The sequence below is a fragment of the Pseudopodoces humilis genome, chromosome 2, assembly GCF_049639895.1.
Source record: "Pseudopodoces humilis isolate 2021_Gansu_Grassland_sample_001 chromosome 2, ASM4963989v1, whole genome shotgun sequence".
Lineage (NCBI taxonomy): Eukaryota > Metazoa > Chordata > Aves > Passeriformes > Paridae > Pseudopodoces > Pseudopodoces humilis.
In genome coordinates this window covers 5373056-5394495 of record NC_142201.1, presented here as the reverse complement: position 1 = coordinate 5394495, position 21440 = coordinate 5373056, and the positions used below count along the sequence as shown (strand labels likewise).

Here is a 21440-nt window from a genome sequence, read left to right as displayed (position 1 = left end):
ATGTGATATTATGACACAAATATCATTTGCTAATGGATCACATAGGCAAAAGAAGAGCTGATGGCCCAGAGGACAGACCATGTATAAAGGTACAGCGTATGATGTTGGTGTACACAGGAGGAAGTGCTTTGTCTTCTAGTGAAAAATAAAAACTTAAAAGATGTCAGATTTGACAAATTTGTTTAATCTACAGTATCTCTGTGTACAGCCACTCTACCCTGCTGCAGTCTCAACTTATTATACAGCTTTGGGGTTACTTTGGAGAATTCTTCAGGAAAGGAAGATACCTCCCTCCCCATTCTGATCTTTCAGAGGAGCCATGCAAAAACTTTATATATTGCTGCTATAAGTGCCTCAGTAGTGAACCATCCCTCTGCAGTTCTCAAGGACTGGCTTTGTGCGGGGAATGCCCACAGGGTTAATCTTGTTCTTGCCTCCCATCCCCACAAAACAATCCATCCATGTTATTGCTGCAGACATGTGGCCCTCACATCAGTCAGTTTGCAGGACTGAGACCAAAAAGCATAAATGGAAATTAAACCAACCAAAGCAAAATGAAAATAGCCCTTATTGCATGTTTAGTTACAAACACCAGAGTGGCAAGTAGGTGAAGGATGCAGATCTTGCAGTTCCATTATGGCCTGCTCAATAAACACTGGAAAAAAACCAGATGTTGGGCAGTCACCCTTTTTCATTCAAGTACAATTAAACCCCCTCTATTCCATCACAATATGTACAAAATCACATACAGTTAAATAAACAACTGAAAGCGTGAATGAGGTTCTAATATACAGTACTTTCACACAGCCAAAGCTATTTTATTTTACAAGACAAGGCTTTTGCGTTCATCTTTGTTTCTGAAAGCCCAGTAAAAACAGCGTAGACTACTTAAGCAAAATTTAAGAGACAACTTACAAAGTAAAATTTGCATAGCACTGTAAATCTGCGTATTTGTTTGGGCACAGTTCTCTGTAAAAACTACAGTAGGTGACAGGGTTGGGTTTTCTTAATAGCTTCTTATTTTTCACCAGATTCAGACACACTTCTTCTGAACATCATAAAGTCAAGTGTACGAAATAACTGTAAAAACGTACAAAAATATATACACATGCACAGTAAATGCATACCCTGTATACAGTTTTATTACTCGTTAGATTTGGCTAATAATGATCATCTGGTGACTTACACTTCCCTCCAAATGGCAGGTTTGCAACACAACAATCAGCTTAAGGAGGGCGAGTTTCCTCGGAGAGAAGGTTTTGATTAAAGCTACAGTACTTGCTGGTGATGTGAGGAGTGAGCGAGGCGCCGGGCGGCAGCGGCTGCCGGGCGTTCAGGCGAGTTCAGCATTCAGATGTCACAAGGGACAGCCCGGACACAGCTGAAGCGAAGGGACACGAAGGGACACAGCCTGGCTCTGTGCACAAATGCACATGCACGGAATAAAGGAGGTACACAGAACCCACTCATGCCTCGGGGAGTAAAATTTAATTCCTGATTAGGCTCTGCTACCTACTCTCCCTTCCTTCGCAAATTGTATTTCAGTAATTAGTAACTCATTGTGTTTTCCTTAAGAATGCACGCTGGCCAAAATGAAAAAAGTTGTGTAAGACTGAAAATTGGTAGTGGTAGCTCCCACACTAAGGAATACTTCTAATTTAAATTTTAAAAGTATTATTATATTCTGATTGTTGCTGAAGTGTCTAATTTTAAAATACATTTTTCTCCTGGAAAGATAAAATGCTGCTTTTGCTAGTGGTTTTTAGAACTAGACTATCTGCACTCAAGTGGTCTCAACAATGAATGTGCACAAATAATCCTTCTTCTTTACAATCTCAAAAACTGAATGGTGGCTGGTAACTACAGGTGTAACATTTTAAGAAATACAGGCAGCTTTCTAAGAGCCTAGAGAGGTCAAGGATCAGAAAAACATGTTTGTCTTAGATGCCAATCCCATGTCTTCCCAATTCTGAAGTATGAAATATTTTCATGACTTTTTCTGGTGGCTAACACACTTGGCACAGACCCTGTAATGCTGACTTCCAGAATGTTGTCACTCCAAACCACAGCAGGTAAATAACACACAATCAACAGCCTGCAAGCATCTTGCTGCAGAGACAGATAAACCAGCCTTAAAGACAAACAGGTCAGAATGAGAGCCCCCACCTGAAACAAGCCCTTAAGAGGAATTCTGACCCATATCACATGAACGTGGCAAGGGTTATTTTGTAAGTTGTCACAGGGACGTCTCACATCCACATTACAGTCAGAGCTTGCCTCTCACATAGTTGTCTCTGCTTTGCAAAGCTCCTGGTGATCACTCAGTTTTCTCGGAAAAACAATTTGGTCAGTCAGTGTTCCTGCTCCTCCCAGCGATGCACCTTGCAGTGTTCCTTCTCCCTCACAGCTCCCAGCACAGCTGTCACCTGCTTCAAATCCCAGCTTCAGTCAGCACCAGCAGCTCTGGAGCGGCCTGTTATGATCAGAAGGTTCAAGCAGCTGTGATACACTGGGTGGGAGTACAAATTCAGCATTCCCATTGCAGGGATGAGCTTCTTTGTGTGGGCACACAGCAGAACGTGGAGCTATCACCTGCTGGGGATCAGAACTTTCACACCAGGGGACAGAAGCGCTTAGCATCCAGGAGATGCCGTGAGCTATCCTGCTGCATCCCATCTTTAAAGGAGATCAAGGAATGGATTCTTCACTTTGATCTGTGTTGGCCTCCAGCATCTGCATAAAACACTTTGGTGAGGTCAGCCCAAGCCTGGCTTTAGACTTCTTAGCAAATACTTCTCCAAGATGCCAAAAAAAATCAGACTGTATGTCTTCAACCTGAAACACTCTGTGTAGCGTGAAGTCAGCATTATTAAAAGCCTCCAACTCCACATTTCTTCAAAAGGTACATGAAGCAAAACCAGGTCTTGGGGTAGTCCCAAGACAGAAACAGTACTTTCAGCAAATATCTGATGGACAGTGACTCCCTTGCTTTCTCATTATTCCAGGTCTTAATAAAAATCTTGTCCCAACTCCCTTTCACCAGAGGAACCTGTTGCCAGATAGGGAGGGCCTGTGTGAATAGGCCTGGGAAGGTCTTCTCTTCCCTGCTAGAAGTTTTGCTTTGAAGCAGCAAAGTTGCATTATCACGTAGCAGAAACACAACCCTGTCACTTCAGACCTAGAGCTGTCAACCAGCGCCAAAATTCAGGAAGACAAAACCCCAGCCACAAGAGACAACTGCTGTAGGACTGGTTGAACTGGAAAGCTCCGAGTTCCTGCTAAGAGGTTGTAACCAAACCATCTGCAGAAGATACAGGTGAGCAGATATACAGACATGGGTGATGGAGACAAGAGGTACCACGTGGAAGTGAGCAGACACACTCACTTTTCCTGTGAATACCAGGCAATTAGGACACAGGCAGCAGTCAGATTCATTGGTCAGTAATTAAGTGTAGAGCCCTTCGAGATAAGTGAAAGCAGAACAAAGGAACATTACCCATGCTCTTTGTGCCAGAGACATATTTTGCTCAGTGATGCAAAGTCAATTGCAAGAGCACATTCAGCCCACAATGAGCAAGAGAGAACTGTAATCCTACTGAACCAAGCCCTTCGGGTACCACATCCTTCTTTAGCATCGGCTCTTTGTGCCTTCCTAACTCAGAGGTGCCACATGGCCAGTAGTCCCTGAGCTATCTCAACAGGTTATCAGATGTAGGTCAACATGATGCTACCTTGGAACTGCAAATCCCACTTGGAGAGCAGCAACATTGCTGTTGGTGACAATGACAAGTGCTGCCAAGGCCAAGAGCACACATCTATATCTGTCCATGTCAGTCTGAGAACCACTCCTCTTCAGAGTCAATGCTGAACTCCATAGCAGTCAGCTTGCAAGTCCATACTGAAAAACTATTTACTCCAAACAAATAAGCAGTAAATGAAAATTCTGAAAGGTGGAAGGAAGAAACACTCCCATAGCTTTAAGTTTATTAAACCTAGCACAGTTGAAAAGCAAAAGACAAAAAACATGATATATTTTTGTTTATTATTGCTCTTAAAGGGCTCGGTAGTCAAATATACAAGCTATGCTCTATTAAACCAGAAGAAAATAAGATATAAAATCTATGCTCACTTTTCCAATCCAATCCACTTGCTAATCTTCATTAGTGACATTAACTTCAGCTATTTCCAGTCATTTTAATTTATACATACTCCGTGTACGTGTGCGCGCGTGTGTATAAAAACCCCTATTTGAGAGATAAAACTCAAAATTAAGAGATTTGTGTTGGTTTTGTACTGTTTTGTGCACTGCTGTAGGTTTCAGTTTTTCAAGTGGTTACTGATATGTCTGTTCAGAAGAGCGAAATTTTAAGTATCTGATGATGTATTTATTATATTTTCAAAAAGAAAGCATGACCAATAAGTTATGATAAGAAAATATGAAAAGTTGATTATTCTCCCCTTGATGTACATGCACTAATCCCATGATCCTGAATAGGGAGTTACATGCACTAAGAGGAGAAAAGGATCCTGTAAAGAGAAAGGCTATTAATTCCTTTCTTCTCTAAGCAGCTCCCCTCTTCTCAGCTTTAAGAAGGGATTTATTTTGTGAAATTCTTGTCATGCCCATTAATATACTGCTCAAAATGTAAGTATAAAACATAGTCAATGGTCAGCCTGCTCTGCAAGCCTCTTCTGCTAAGCCAGTACAACTTATATATACTCATTATCATCTTCAGGAAGCAAGTATACAGCATTTTTAACATCTTTCTAGGAAGCAAGAATTATACCCATTACTGAATTACTTAAGAAAAAAAAAAGAACAACAACAAAAAAAAAGAACCCGCCCCACTGTTCTCAGTCCTCTGGTTAAAAACAGGGAAAAGCCAGAGTTAACTTTATCAGCATTTGGATGTCTGACTGTATTTGAAGACAAAGTATAAAAACACGCAGCAAGGAAAACAGAGTTATGGCTAGGCTCTGCTCTCCTCAGTTCCCAAAGCACATTTCAAATTCCACTAACATTTGCAACAGATTTGCAGCCCCTCTCTTAGGGAAGTTTTATTGAGGGGACAAAGATGACACACTAACGTTGGGGGTCTGGGTACAAGGATTCAGCGAGGTGGAGTCTAACAGGAGACAGACAGAACTCAGGTCATCCTTCAAATGCTCTTGTTGAAAAGACCACAAATAAAAATCAAGTGCATGACAGAACAAGTGATTAATGACCCCAAGTAAAATATTTTTCTAAGTTACAAAATTGCTCTTCCAGTGTTTGAAAACAGAAAAACCTGTGGGAGAAGAGGTTACATTCCAACAGTCAAGAGCAAATTTGGAAAGAAGGTAAATTATTACTCTCTTATCTTGGTTACTGGAGCAAAGATGAAAACAACAACCAGTGCTTTGATAAAATCTGCTCTTTACAAAAGTGAGATAAATATTCTAGTGGCAGCTGGGTTAAAGATACCGACCCTGAGGGTTAGCTTCTGCCCTCAGCTCAGATCTGCAACTCATTTCACCCACTTCTGCGAGCAGCAAAATGCAGATTGTGACCTTCAGACTTGAACACACAGGTATAGTTACCATCCGTTTGCAAATAATTCTCCAGCTATGCATACAGCAGCAACCTACAGAAATCTCTGAATCTCTGAATGTGCGTTCATAAAAAAGGGAGAGAAAAGGAAGAAAAAGAAAGGAAAAAAAAGAGGCAGGTACAGACATGATTCTGTGCTCTAATTTTCAGTGAAAAAGACCAAAATGTCAACAAGCAAAACTAAAGATACTTAAAATCCCTGAAGAGACCTTATACTCTTTCTAATGCTTTAACAGCACAATTCACCTTGCAAAAAAACTTCACATGAACATCTAAAGCATGTCAAGTCAAAAGAGCAGCACACCCTGTCCTGACACACACAGGGTAAGGTCCTGGCCCCATCTGAGTCCATGCTGAAACTCTCATTAGAAGTTCAAGAGATGCCAGCATTCAAAATCTGACTGCTACAGACCTCTCTTTTTCACATTATTTTGCAAAAGAAGACATTTTGAAAACTATTGTGCTGATTTCTAGTGCTGCCTCCCAGTTTACTGAGAGAGGTTGGCTGAACTGGACTTTGGTAATGAGAGATGCAAACAGAAATAAAAGGAGAATTGAAAAAATTTCCTTCTTTGCTAAACTCTAAATCCCACAGTCAACCACTAATTCAAAAAACCCAAACAGATCCAAAATTATGGAACATGTTTGATGTGAAACAGGGCAAACAGCACTCAAGACTGAAGTAATATTTTGAAATTAAACAGCCTTGAGCAGTTAGCAGGAGATAGGATGAGAATTTTATCCTATTGGATCTGCTCTATGGGATGTGCTGATGGATAACATGCTGCTTCCAAACTCCAGTATTCCTTCTCCTGCATTACAGAAGTCTTAAGATGTTACCTGAAAATAAAAAGTGTCAGTGTAACATACAAACAGGATTTCATCTGTAGTCATGACAACATAGCCAAAAACACTCTAACCCAATGAACACCTGTCAATTCATTTAAGGAGGGTGTTTTTTCCTGGCTCATTAGTAAGAGAAGCTGGAAATCAATAAACGTTACATTGGCTTTAGCAAGAGGAAACATTCAATGGCTCCTGTTGTAAAAGTGAGTGTAGTGCTCTTGACAGAAACCAGTGTTTTCAGTCATCTGAAGTTACATGTGGCCATGGCCAATGCCCTCTTTTCTCCCCCATCCCAAGTCCCCCAACAAAGCAAGAAAAATTAGTTTCTTCTTCCACCCCACCCCAGATTTTCTCCCACAGCTTGACTACAGGAATCCTTGATCAGGCAGAAGGTTGGTGCATTCTCTTCAGCCGATGCCTCCAACATCTTCATTCTTGGCTCAAGTTTTATTCATTAATATTAGTCATCAGTTATTAAGAAAAAGATAGTTTCTAAGTGTTTGTTGTTGTTTTTTAACTGAAGTTAATCGGATACCATAGTCTGGTTATATGTGCTGAACTGCAGCCATCAGTTATTCCTTTTTCTTGAATTCCTGGTTGCCATAGCTGGAGCCTTTTTCTATTTCAGTTACTCCTATCAGTCTACGAACTCCAAAGGAAGCTTTAAAATACAACAGAGAAATGAGAGGCACATTAAAACCAGTCCAAGCACCTAAGAAGTTACATGTAAACACACAACACGTGAGTTAACCCAATCCCCAAGTCAGCAGTGACCAACAGTGCACTGTACAAGGCTGCACAGGGATCACAGGAAAAATGACACTCAAAGAGAGGGACAATCTAGATTTAAAAATATAATTACTGCTTCTCTTGGTTAACAGGACATGTATCATGAACACTGAAGCATATCCTCTCCCTCTACTTCCCCTTCCTTCATTGTTAGGATTTTCTTGTTGAAGGGGTAGGGGGGGGAAATTTGGTGGTGTTTATGTATTTTTTGTTTGTGGTGGTGGTTTTGTTTGGGTTCTTTTTTAATTCACAAATTATCCAGTACAAGTATTTTTTCTTCAGGCATCATAACAATGGGCTACAAGACTCACCTGCTACTACTACAGCTTTTGTTTAAGATACGAAGGCAAATTTGCCCAGATTAAAGCTTTTGAAACAATAAAAATGCTGTACAATAGAAAGACTAATGAGTGAGCTCCAAACATTTTCCTGCAAGCCCCATTCTCATTAATTAATACACAGAACTTATTGGAGGTAAAGGCTGGGCTTGGCATCTTCTCTGCTTTTATTACCTGCTCCTACAAGTCCCAGGAATGCAAGGATAAGGAGAGGTGATCCACTTGCAAAAACTCCAAAGCCAAATGTGAAGAGAGGAGAGAGGAGAACTGTGGCCCAAAAAAGAAAGTTTAGGAGAGTCCATGGTCTCCTAGGAGGTTTAAACTGCTTGCCAGGAAATACACCTTCCTGATTATACATCTCTTGCAAAGCATCCTGGGGGAAAGAGAAAAGAAAACTGGTTCATGTTTGCACCGAGCAGCCCAAGATTAGTCAGCTCCAGGACAACACCAGGGACAGTATCTGTGCTACAAACTCATCAAGAGTGCACAGCATCCAATTCCATCTACTGCCACTTATTTGTGCATTTCTGTTGACCATCCAAGTGACCTTTAAGCCTTTTGAAGGCAATTTTAGCACCCTCAAAACAAGAAACCTTATTGTCCTCTCCACTACCAAATACCTTCCTCTTGCCTGTTAATTGCTTAGGAATTTAGGGCAGCTTCAGGTCAGAGACCACTTCAGACACTACCAGCCCTCTTAGCTTTTCCTTCCAGAAAGGTCAGCATGATTCAGCACAGCACAAAAATGCTGTATGGAGAGCCAGGAGGGAAGGTCAAGACATGAGCTGAGAGCAGAGACAGCACCACACCAGCCTTAATCCCCCCACTGCAACTGAGCCACTGCACCCCAAGCTCAGCCTGCAGAGGTGCAATGCTGGAACACACCACTCAAAGGAACAAGGTGTGCCCACCACCTTCCCTCAGTCTGCAAGATTCTTTAAGGTTTCCAAGCCTTTACCAAGTATGGGTCAAATCTCTGGTGCTTCTTTTTTTTATTTCTTATTTTTTTTAATTTCCTTTACAAATGGCTGAGAAGTGCAAGGCATTCCTTGCCAATAACAGCCCTTTGAGGACACATCCTTTGTGCAGGAAGAGGATTCCAGTTACAAAGTCATTGCAATAAATGGAATGAGAGGATTCCAGTTACAAAGTATTGCTAACACTGTATGATCAATATGTATAACACCCATGTCCATAAGCAATACCTCCTTGTCAACATCTCAAAATTAAGTTGAACAGAGGTACAGCCAACATCAGGAGAGATGATAGGAAATGGTGTCACATTGCATCAGGACAGGGTTAGATTGGACATTAGGGAAAAAAAAAACCTTTCATTGCTTTGCAATGAAAGCAATAAGACTGTCCAGGGAACTGGTGAAGTCATCATCCCTGGAAGTGTTCAAAAAATGGATCTGGCACTTGAGGACATGGTTTAGTGGTGAAATGGTGGTGGTGCTGGGCTGATGGTTGGTCTCTACATTCTTAGAAACCTTTTTCTACCTCAAAGACTCTTTGGTTCTATAGACCTGCTAAGGGAAGGTAGGGGTAGAAGATGATGAGCTACTGTTCTTTGTAAGATAACCCCTCTCCTTAACTGAATCAGAGCTCAGATAGTCAAATAAATTAGGTTGAAATAAATATAGTGAAACTCAGAACAATTTGCTGTATCTAGAGGCTGAGCATAAGCCTGGCAATGCTGCAGCACAGGTCATCATAGCTGGGGAAAGCCCAGTATACTTAAACTTTCTGTGCTCTGCTGTCTCCCCACAAAGATAAGCAGCATAGAAATCAAAATACACTTTTCAAGTTCAATAATCCACTACTTAGGGCTGGACAACAATTACAGCTCTCTGCTACTCCCCACAGAAGTGTTAAATCTGTGGTTGAGAAAACAATCATCTAAGGTTAGAAAAAGAAATGACACAAGGGAAAGCTGGGAGCCCTCTGAAGGCACGCTGGGCATGTGCTTTATCAGTCCCTGGCAGCACATCCCAGGGACTGTCTGTCCCATGTCACACACCACTGCAGAAGTATTACCAGGAGGCAGAAGGAAAGTGACAGTGGAAGAAAAATGAAAGCAAAGAACAATTGCAGCTGAAAGCTGGGACCAGCTCTCTCTGACAGACAGTTATCACTCTTCTTGAGTGCCTAAAAACACCCACAGGGAAAATGGAGCTTTTAGAAATGCATGACAGAGATCCAAGTGCTGAAAAATGTAAAAAGACAGTGGATTGCTATTAGTCTTCCACAGCTCAGGCATATCTCTAAATTCCATTGTGCTTCCCGGTAATTTGAGACCTCACTACCCAGCCCTCTGCTGCCAAGGGGCTCCTCTGTCCTGCTCCTTCAAGCATTTTGAGGGATGGCTGCTTAGTTATACATAACATCCTCTCCATTCAGTGCAAGAGTGTGTATTACTCACTGCCTTAATACACTCCCCTGTGCAAGAAAAGACAGGCAAGAAAGCAAAGCTATTTACCTTTTCCTGGTAAAGCTTATGAAGCCAATTTGCAGCTTCCTTTTCATCTTGAGGGATATCTTCCAGAGGAAATCTCCTAGTTTAATAAAGAGATTAAAAAATGGAAAGAAGAAAAACAAAAAAAAAAATAATTAAAGGAAAATCCAGTTATTTGATTTTATCCCTCTGCTAGGGAATATCTTCCACTCACTGAAGGGTGTAAATCACAAACAACACTGTCACTGATGGCAGAGGTCTTAAACACAGAGAACTGGGACTTAAGAATCTGAGGTTTTAGGTTGGGAACTGGATGCTATTTAAGACAGAAGAAACTGTACCAGCTCCTGTCAGTTTCAGAGCACATCAGTAAAAGATACATTTCCCACTGAAACACTATTCCTCCTTCACCAGATCTACCACTGGCTGATTCCCAGTGAGCTCAGAAGGAGGCACTCGGAGCAGGGAAAACACAAGCAAGCAGAAAACCCAAGGATAATTGTTTGTTACATTTTGGTAGTGAAAACCCTATTTTGGAAGTAATGAGAGAGGCAACTAAACATTTGATTTAGAACCATCTCTAAGGAAAACACCTGCAGTGACTGCACTTGCCCCTCTTTGCAGCCCCTCAGACTGAGGCACACAGTTCTGGGGGTGTGTGACAATTATGCCCACTACCAACCCATGACCTGACCTCACTGAGAACAGGTCCCTTGTCAGAGCCACTCTGTAGTGGTGAAGAGCCAAACATCCTCCTGCATTCTTTTATTATCTGAGACCTTTCCAACTCAGACCCCTCTATGACTCTGTGAATATGTTCTAACGCATTTCCAACGATTTTGGCAGCCCGTAAGCCAACTGAACACCAGATCTGGCAGATTTACTTACATGAGCTCTAACAAGAGACACTGCTCAATTCACGTAAATAATGCTCAGTAGAAGCTCAGTGAGAAGTCATTTGCTGGAAGCTTTCTGGTGAAGTTGCCATGGCGCTGCTGTCACCACTAGAGGGGACTCACAGCAATAACATTTGATGATTTCCTGATTATTTCCTCTGGAGTCAGTGGGGATAAAGACTGGATCTACTGCAGAGGTAAGCTGCTTACCTCTGCACAGGTAACTACATCTGCATATACCAAGAACAAGAGCTTATGCGTTTCCCTTCTCTGAGCTACATTAAGTCTGTTGGCACAATAAGGACATGCTCCATTTTCAGCAAAAATATCTGTAAAAATAGTCTCCTTACTCTCATAGCTTCTTCCCCAAAACAGAGAAAAAAATGTAGAAAAGCACCTTGAGAATATTCATTCCATCCACAAACATATTTTAAATCAAAACTATCTAAACACAGCCATTTGTAGGGTACAATTAATAATTTTACCTGGCAACATCATCCTCAACAGAATTTTTCGAACCTGAACCTCTTCTAACACTATTGAAAACTACATTTCTCCCCATTATCCCTCCAAGAAGTAAAATAAAATTGCATCTCCATGAGCAAAAAAGGATATTTAACTGAAGGCTGCCACAGTTCAGTGTATAATTAATAATTATACAGATGTGCATCCATGCATGTGCACCTCAGATCCAGTTACATATCCCACGTGCATGTGCCATCAGTGTGGAATTACAGGTGGAACTGCCTGACCAGCTGTTTTGCTGGCTGCCAAATTGTCTGCTCACTTTCCTCATCAAGAATGTTTGGCAAGTGTAAACAGTGAAAATGAAACCCCTTGCAGGTGAGCAACTCCACCTCTCCACGGACAGCTCCACAGTAATCTTTTCAGCTAAGAGACTAAAACGTTGTAGATATTGCAGCAACACACAGACCCAAAGCCAGATGGGAAGGGTGTGGGGAGGGAAGGAGAAAGGCTTTTTTTTTTTTAAACTTTTAAAAACCAAGCATCAACTTCATCATCAGAATACATCAATGTTTTCCAAAGAGTGGGTGAAGCCCCCAGAGAAATAGAAGCAAACTGTCCAAAGAACTGTGGAAAGAATAACCAGGTCATGTCTCAGGTCAAAACATAAAAGGGAAAAGAAGAAATTCAACAGGATTGACCATTTTTATGATCACAAGGAAGCCTTTGAAGCAGAAGGCAGCAAGGAGAAAGCAAGAAAGAGAAGGAGCAGGTGTGCATGCAAATGTGTATGTGCTGGATGGGGTGAGGTGTTAGCAGCTACTCCTTGAGGCAAAGGAACAGTGAGGAATGTGAGCAATGTCCCACCTCATTCATACAATGTCAGAACTTCAGCATTTTTTAATTTTTAATCTGCTGATCAAACCATGTGAGCGAGGGAGAGAAACTGGCATGTAAAAGAGCTATTTCCTACAAGTGACCACTGAAGCTGAAGGATAAGGAGAAGTTGAGTGGACTACAGGAAAGGAAATTACGCTCTAAAATCTGAATACACTCCAATGTGCCAAAGTATGCTTCTTATGGCTCACCTTTATCAGTATATGCTCACCTTACACACATATCTGCTTCATATTTCTTTCCATAAAGAATTCCTAATAAAGATGGGTTCTTGTTTCCTCTGAAATTTAGTGTTACATCATACACTGCTGAAACTGTTAAGGAAAAAAAAAGAAAAAAGAAAACAGGGCTGTTACAGTAGCAGTTCCAACAAGCACCTTCTGGCATCCTTTCTTGAGACAGCAACAGAGCCTTGTGCAAGTCTTGCATTAATGATGTCAGAGTCCCTCACTATTTTGTGTTTACACATCACAGCTATCTGTACCAGCCCCCCCCAACACTTGCAGCTCTGTAAAACACCAGATGACTTGATCAACTAAGCAACATAAAAAGGTTTTTAGTATTTTTTAAGATTTGGATCTGACAGTTCTGTGGTAATTTACAAATTACCAGCTGACACACTGGATCCTCATTACTGCCAGCTCACTAATTGTAATGAACAGAACAGACTATGCTGTGCTACACAGTGTGCTGAATAACACATTACAAGTGCTGCAAGGCTTGGCAGTACCTGTTCCCCTGAGACACTGGACAGCAGTGGTGAAACCTTTGGTTCTGGGCAACAGGTGGTATTTCAGTTTAGGCAACCCCTTGGATTCAGCTACTTCCATACTGATGCGGTGCTTGGTCTCTGTGAAACGAGTTCCTTCACAGTACAGCAGAAACTGTGCAAGACAAAAGCAAAAAAAAAAACCCAAGGTTATCCTGAGATATCAAAAGAAAGCCAGCAGTATACTGAAAATTTTTCCAAGATAAACATACATGTGCACACACTTCAATTGTCCCATCTCTTCACCAAGTATTAGGCATAAGCACTAATCCCCAACTCATTTACCATTACCTTTACATTTAACAACACTCATCCCAAATTTAAGGTGACAAAAAGACAGCCCTAATTGTGACATTTAGAATGCACAGAAAGTAGGAAATTGATTTGCTCAAGTCAATTTTAATCATGATTTCAATTACCAAGCAGGAATTCTTGATTTAAATAATCAATGCTAACTACATTTTGCACTTATATTTTCTAGTTGTTTTCCCTAGAGACTAGTCCTTGGTTCTCAGTTGTAGAATCATTAAAATGTATAGATCTGAAGCTCAAGTTCAGTCTTGAGATTTTCTAATTGGTAGGATTTTTCTGTTTTTTCTTTTCTTCCCCACACTAATCAGGAAGATATATTCAATACAATTCATATCTATATAGTCAAGCAATTAAGTAGCTTAAAATACATTCTCCAGATTCTTACTTTTTCTATCTTTGTAATGGTAGAAAATTACAATGCATTCACAATGTTCTGGTTAAGGCTTAATGCTTCACTATTCATTTTAACAAGCTGTACCAGATAATACTGAAAACTCACTTAAAATGCATAAAAAGCCTCTTAATGTTTTATAAGCCAAATAACTGTACATTACATGTGCTGCTATAAAAGCAAAACTGAGAATTTATCAAAATCTTTGCATTCAAAGCTCTAGGAAGGTTAAGGGGTTGATTACACCACTATGCTGCTGCAGTGAAGTCTAATAGTGTTGCATACAATGAAACAGATGTTTTATCCTTGATTTTAAATAATGTTAAAATAGAAAGGAAAAAAATCTAACTGCAGAAGCATATATAAGTTTGCCCATTTGTTCTCAGAGACTTGCTGGGAAACCTGTAATTTCATGGATCAATGGACACACTAACAGTAACTTTCAATCAAAATCCATGGTCTTTGCTGTCAAATTCACTCACTTGTCCAGAAAAGATTTTTTGTTGATGTGCCTTTTCAGCTTACCTCCTAAAATGTTATACAGATGTAGCAATCAAATGTAAGTATTCTTTTTAAATGGGTAAAAATAAGTTTGGACAGAATCACTAGTGTCACACAGGCCTGATTTATAAATTATTCTCAAGTTTCTGAACTGTTTCCCAAATGACTTCCCTTACCAACAGGCAAACAGCAGCTGTCTGCAGCATATCCCAAAAGAGCCCCTGAAACAGAGCATGGCTTTTCCCCGACAACTCTTGGAAGCGAGCACACCTTCTCCTGGCACTTAAAGCCACAGGCAGCAGTCTGTCACCATTTCACTTCTAGCAGCCAGTACCAGAGGAGGGACTCAACACTTACCCACATATATTCAGGATAATCAGACAAACGTTTCAATCCCTCAATAACTGTATCTCTGTCCTCTTCCCATTTCCTTTTGCAGAAAACGATCTCGAGGAAGTACCACGTCCAGCCAATTAGGGGCACATATAGCAGCTCTCTCTTAGCAAGAACTTTGGAACTCTTGGAGAAAAAACAGAAGTGACAATCCAAAAATGTCATTTGCTGATTTGTGCAACGAGGTTAAACACTTTAAAGCTAAGATGATGGGAGTTGTATCTGGGATCTTAAATGCAAAGGAACTGTTGATAGATGGGTTTTGAACAGACCTATCACGCTGCAGAGGAAGGGAAAGCTCACAGCCCACGTACCCCCAGCACTCCAAAGCGCTCCGTCATCGTCCAGCCGCACAGGAAGTCAATCTCAAAGTTGTGGTTCAGGATGATGATGACATGTTCCTTCCCAAAGGTTTTCACCGTGGCCTCGTCTGAGAACAGGGTGCATTCTGTGCCTGACCACCATTCCAGCAGCATTACCAACTCTAGCGAACATGATGAAGTTGGAGAGAGGAGTTAGGGGGACCCCTCACAGAAAGCATTTAGAGTTTCATCCTCAGCCCCATTCACTGCCCAGCCGCTCCTGACTCCCAACACCGTCACCTTCCCAAGCAGAAATGAAACAAAAGCTTGGAAGGGTACAGACCAAACCACAAAACCATCCCTAAGCAGTATTTAAGGCACCAGACATATGCATTATAGATAATTCAGGAAGTTTTTAACAGCAACAAGTTTGGGCATTGCATTACAAATGCAAAATTTCACGACCACTGGAAAAAAAGCCCAAAGACTTTTATGCCTGAAAAAAAAGACAGTGGAGCTGTTGATTGTTCCACTAAATGAGCACAGTTCCTCCCAGGTGGAATACAAATTATGCATAGATGCAGCCTAATGTTTTCACTCCACATGAAACAAGCCTTATGGAGGTAAACAGACCAATAAAGGTCTTTTAAAGGGATGCAGTGACATAGATCTTCTGTGATAGATTTTAATATTACAACACAGTGCTCTAATTGTTCTGCATTATGATCATCAACACAGAGTTAAAAACAGCAGAGAATTGAGCTAATTTATCAAAATACCTGGGCAAATACAGGAATGGTAAATTTTATCTTTCTTTTACTGCAAAAGAATGATCCCTTTTTCCTCCATTTACTCCAACTTCAAAGTTGGAGTATTTATTCAGCCCTGAGCATTTGTTACCCTTTCTTATTTTCCACCTCCCCTTTTTTCATCATAAAACCCCCTTCCACTTAAATTCAGCATGCACTGACTGTAGTTGCTATGGTTAGCTTATTTCCCTCATTTCAGAACATCGAGGCAGATGGAAGGCATTGCTTGCATCATGGGACAACTATAAAAAGTATGAGGATAGTTCATCCTCCCAGTAGGAAGATTTGCTTCCCTGCAAACTGTAGTCATTGGTATTTTCTCATTTCAACGAGATATGGATGAAATAAAAATGTGGCCACACAAATACGGCAGTTAAAAAGAGTCCAACCCTTCCCACATGACTACACCTGCAGGGTTACCCCTCTGTTCCCTCTATCAGGCTCTGCCAGGAGGTTTTTCAGGGAGATTCTGTTTTTTTTCCAAATAAGGCAGCACCTTCCTGCACAAAGGTTTCTGATCAGTGAGATCAGACAAGGTCAGCTATCTGTACTGCTAAACAAGAATTTGGGATCCAGTCTTGCACCATGCTAGAGAGAAGGCAAACACAATATTTAGGTGAATAATGGGGAAAACCAGTTCTGGTCTGCTGAGGGTACAGAGCTCACCTAGCACTGCTTTTTTCACTCATGACCACTTACCCACTGGGGCTATTCCCCTGTATCACTTCCAGCACTTGCTCATTTGGAAGCAGGACAAATTTATGCACCTTGCTGGCCAAGACAGCTCAACCCCGGTCAACTGGAAATACGGCAGAGGAAAGACAGAATTGTTCCTTTACACCAGGTACAGGATTCTATCAGTGCTTCCCAGCTTTGCATGCTTTGTGATCACTTCCTTTTGCTGGTTACCTGGCTCAGTAAAAGGGGAAAGAGGACAGCAAGAGTGTCCTCAGAGCACCTTCCAAGCAGGTGGCCAGGAGAATGGAGCAGTGGTACCAAACACATCGTGGTACTCTGCGCAAATTTCCCTTTCCATTGTTCACTGTACCAAGGAGGAACATCTCCAGGACCTGCTACATTTTCTTATAAAAATTATAATAATTTGGTTGTGCTTCCTCTTCAAAATCAGGAAAAAAAACCTGCAGAGGCCAGTGTGGATGACTTTCTGCAGAACATTTCTTTCACCTTTCTCCCTAAAACAGTGGAGGATTTGCCAGAGTTCATACTGAGAGAGGAGGGCTGACAAGCCAAAGGATTAACACGAGGAAACAGATTGTCCTTTACAAGTGTGCTGACAAATGATGTAATTATAACCAGGAGTGGGCTCATTTCCTTTTTTCGCTGTGTGGGTTACAGCTCCTTTGCGTGGCACTGATCCTGCCAATGCTACAGCAAGAACATCCTTCTGAATAAAGGAATGGGAACACTTGCACTGCCCAGGAGAGTTCCTACAGGGAATAAGCAACAAGCTGGGCTTCCCACACACCAAAGCAGCTGCATTTACAGCCTCACAAGCCCTCCTGAAACAAAGCAAACAAGGGGCACAGCACAGCACATCCCTCAGCTGAAAGTACCAACATTTGAGAGGTTATTTTTGCAACTGGACTAACCCAAACACGCCGCGCTCTCCAAGGGTGTGATTCATCTGAAAGAAGCTGACGTGGGAGAGCTGCAAGTACAGACTACCTGTCACGAATTTATGGGTTTATGTTGAGGCCAGAGCCTGAGAGACTTCCTTCCCCAGATGTCTGTCAGGAACATTGGATAGAGTCTCTCTCTGTCCCTTTTGGAAGCTGAGCTTTAGGTATTTCAGATACAGTAAGAACAGAGCCTGGTTTTCAGTAGAGAGCCACATGCAGGATTAGCTGTGTATCCCTCCCTGCACACTGATCCTCTGCCAGCTTCTCTTACAGACCCCCAACCTAAAACCACAAACAGCTTGGAGAAAGTGAGCAAAACGTAGCATCCAGAGCAGAACACCAACTTACAGGTTCTTTGCCAAAAGGCTTCTCCATTCTGAAATATATTTCATTATGAATGGCAACACTAGAGCTAGTACATTTAACCCAACTTACCTAAATTGCTATAAATCACAATTGAAGAGCATATTCTCTCAGCTCTTCCATTACAGGCCACCAGCTCTCTGCAATCCCACATAGCATTTACATTAATTTTCAGAGTTTAATTTCCCAATGTGTTAATTTATAACAGGTTATACACTAGGGGTTATCCTACATACAACCCAATTATCTACTCAGATTCTCCAGACCTCTTTGAACAATGGTGTGGGTTATTTCCAGTGTTTAGAGTATATAAGACAGCAGCATTTTTAAAGTGTGATTTTTTTCATGCACAATGCTAACTAGGGGCTGAGCCTAAAGCTTTACAGGAATAAGCAGCTCATATCCTCAGAAAAGTCTAACTATTAATACAGCAATAGTTTTCAGCATGAGATGATATTCTAGATTACAAAAAGCACAAAGAAATTCTTACAAGCAAATTAAAAATAAAAACTCCTATGTTTTCCCACTCTTATCCAACCAAAATACTTTTAAAGTTTGTACTAAGCTCTTCTGTTATCTTCTATTTTTCCTGACAATTTGCCTGCTAGTCTATTTAATTTCCTCTCTCCTGTGCTTCTCAGTGGGCAGGACAAAAAGGACAGCAAAGGCAGGGACAACAAGCTTAAAAAGAGACTGAACCAGACACCTCAGAAAGCTTTTGTTGGTGATACTTCACATCGATGATTTACTAAATGTGTGTGCCTGTCAGTGGACTGCTGAACTGAAATTTCAGTGCTCATTCTGGTGACTCATTTACCCAAAGTGGGAGTTGGATGCTGAGCTGAGCACTAAGGTAAGTGGCCATGCATGCTGGGAGGGGATAGAGAATGGAAATCGATTAGATGATTCACTGCTGAAACAGGAGGTGACATTTGGGTTAAGGAGCCTTCTAAACACACTAAATATTTTCAGAAATCCAGCCCTCTGTTATGCTCTGTGAGGAAAAGAAGAAGGCAACCAACAGGGAGGAAGTTTTGCAAAGGTCTGAAAGAGGAGAACAAAGAAGCTGCACTCAGTGCAGAGCTGACCCATGGGCAGAAGAAGAAAACTCTGACAAACTGCTCAAAGAAGAGACCCTGGCTTCAGAGATGGGCACTGAAGGGTGCAAGGGGATTCTGAAGCTTGTCACACAGCTCAGCTGCAGAGACATCTACACGAGATACTTGAAGATAGACCTCTCCCTCTGCAGCGCATACAACAAACTTGGGCTCCTACATGACCAGTATTGCTCATATGCTCAGTACCTGAGCCAGTCTCACGATTGTCCCTTAGCACAAGTGCTGATACTGACTGAAGATGGCATTGAGACAGAAATACCTCCTATCAGTCCAGAAAAGGCTGAAGGTGCAGAGGAGCTTTACTTCCCACTTTTTTAAATGACAGAATGACAACACACACCAGACCCTTGACTTCTGTATAATTTCCCAGCACTCCAGAAAAAAATAAAGGCTGTTTCGACCTGCTCTGAAAGAATCTACATCTGACTTACCATTTCTCTCGTCTCTGTGTGCAAACAGATACATGCACATACACATATTTTTTTGGTTAACAAAAGCAACAAGAAGAAAAACCCCTCCCCAGCCCTACCCCTCCCATCCCAGCATACTCACGGCTCCAAAGGGAATAGGCAAGGCGACAGTTTACTCGGCGATAAAGCTGCTTGTTGATGGGCCAGAGGACCAGCGTGCATAGTTGAATGAAGTTAATGATCAGTCCACTGACAACAAAGACGAACCCAATGAGGAGGTGAACTATGAACTGGGTCTTCAGGAAGGCAATGAAGCCCATGATAACCACTCAGAAGCGTGTGCAAGGGCCGTCACTCAGAATAACTGTCCTGGAAGAGGGAAAAAAGGGAAAACCAACAAAGGAAAGAATCAGATGGAGAGTGGAGTTACAAGCTCTGAGACAGGACAAATCAAAAGCTCTGAAACAGTCCAGGCTCATTCATCAAGAGGGACCCAACCCAATAAATACTGCACTCTCCAAGCCTGCCTCATGCAGGTCTTCACACAATAAACTGGTGATGGTTCAAATCCCTGACCAAAATAGGAAGAAATCATTATTTACAATTTACAGCCCATCAGAAAGATTACTGTTTGCTGAAGAGACTAATCTCACACCTCTCTTCAAACAAATACCATGTAATTGGGAGTTAATGCTGTGAGGAAGAGCCCTGCACTCACAGTGAGCAGCAGGGCCCTTGTGGGCAGACAGGAGCTGTATCTTTAGGGGTGCTGTCCTGAACTGGAACAGGAGCCTCACCCTGCAAAGAGCAGGGCTGGTCACACACAGCATCAGTCTGGCAAACACCGAGGCATGGAAATGGAAATCAGGTATTCCCACATCCAAAACCCATGCTGGAGCAGGTTTAATAACTTCTCACTTTGTCAAGCCACAGTTCTGTGATCAAATATACCAGTTAGTGTGGGGGAAAACTGTAAAATGATAAAAAAGCCCTAGGCTATGTAGCAGTACAAACTTGATCTGGAATGGGCATTGGTGTAGAATCTTGATTCCAATGAATTAGCCAGAGCACTTAGCTCTGAGTATGTGCAGTTTATACCAGGTGCAGAAAGACTGGCAATGTGTGAACCAGCAGAGTGCCACAGGAGCTTAGACAGCCCTGATCCACCACAAATCCTGTCAGCACAAAGTTAACCCAGCAAACTGTATTTACCAAGCCACCAAACTGAGTTTATTGCAAACCCCACACTATCCAGCACTGGCCTGTTTTACCTGTTGGGTACTGGAAGCCCTGCAAGGCCAACCAGGGTATTATATATAAAACCACAGCCTCGAGGTCTCATCCCAAAAATAAAAGCTTGACCCTGATTTTCTGCCACAGTCACAGCTTGCTGATGGTTTTCATGCTCAGCTTCTACAAGTGTGGCAAATGACCAGATCAAGCAGTAGATGGTAACAAATACTTTTGACAAATCAGGCATACCAAGGTGATGTGGACCTGCTGTCTGAAAATAAAGCCCCTGCCAGTTGCAGGGAACCAAACAATTTTCACTTGCTATCTGCTTACAGTGTGCTGCTATTTATAAAACTCTACAGCAATTTTATTGTGAAAGCTTTTTTTCTTTGTCTCTTCTACCAATCAGGTACAGCCTTTCAAGGCACAGAGTCTCTAGTTTTTGCACAATTAACATCCATTTGCATCATTAGTAACCTACCCATTTCAGATGTACATTAGAGAGGCAAAAAAAAAAGCCTGGTTGAACACAGCCAGTATTGTGCCTGCCACAGAAAGCAAAGCAAAGCAAGATGAATAGTATTGGAGCTCATGATAAATAATCTAAATTCTCCCAGTGTTTTTCTGTAAGGATGAAAGAAACATTTCTTCCACTAATAAATTACTTTAAGAACAGCTGTTAGGAAGCAGAGACTTCTGTTTCAAAAGGAACAAGGGGAGCCCTCCTTCCTCTTCCCTCCCCAAGAGGCTGCAGTTGTCTCACACAGCCAAAACACCACACCAGTGTTCACACATTGCCGTGTGGGAGGCAGCCGTGGCATCCAGGGACTCCCTAGCACTGGGCTTGTTTGTCTTTTCCACTGGCACACTCTAATAAATACTGCCAGACATCAAGCACCAAGCTCTTCACTCCCAAGACCAGA

The 21440-nt window shown here is 41.7% G+C and overlaps 1 protein-coding gene across 5 annotated transcripts in view; it reads right to left on the bottom strand.

Annotated features, from left to right (window-relative positions):
- Positions 1-4023: 4023 nt before the first annotated feature.
- AGPAT3 (1-acylglycerol-3-phosphate O-acyltransferase 3) overlaps positions 4024-21440 on the bottom strand; it is an 83672-nt gene continuing 66255 nt past the window's right edge. For all 5 annotated transcript variants that reach the window (XM_088051453.1, XM_088051450.1, XM_088051451.1 and 2 more), the window contains 8 exons: positions 19427-19653; positions 14957-15126; positions 14607-14768; positions 13007-13160; positions 12488-12590; positions 10043-10118; positions 7738-7936; positions 4024-7097 (listed from right to left, as the gene is read on the bottom strand). In XM_088051453.1, coding sequence (XP_087907579.1) covers positions 7009-7097; positions 7738-7936; positions 10043-10118; positions 12488-12590; positions 13007-13160; positions 14607-14768; positions 14957-15126; positions 19427-19604 — 1131 coding nt within the window. In that variant the 5' untranslated portion in view covers positions 19605-19653 and the 3' untranslated portion in view covers positions 4024-7008. The remainder of the gene's footprint in view (positions 7098-7737; positions 7937-10042; positions 10119-12487; positions 12591-13006; positions 13161-14606; positions 14769-14956; positions 15127-19426; positions 19654-21440) is intronic.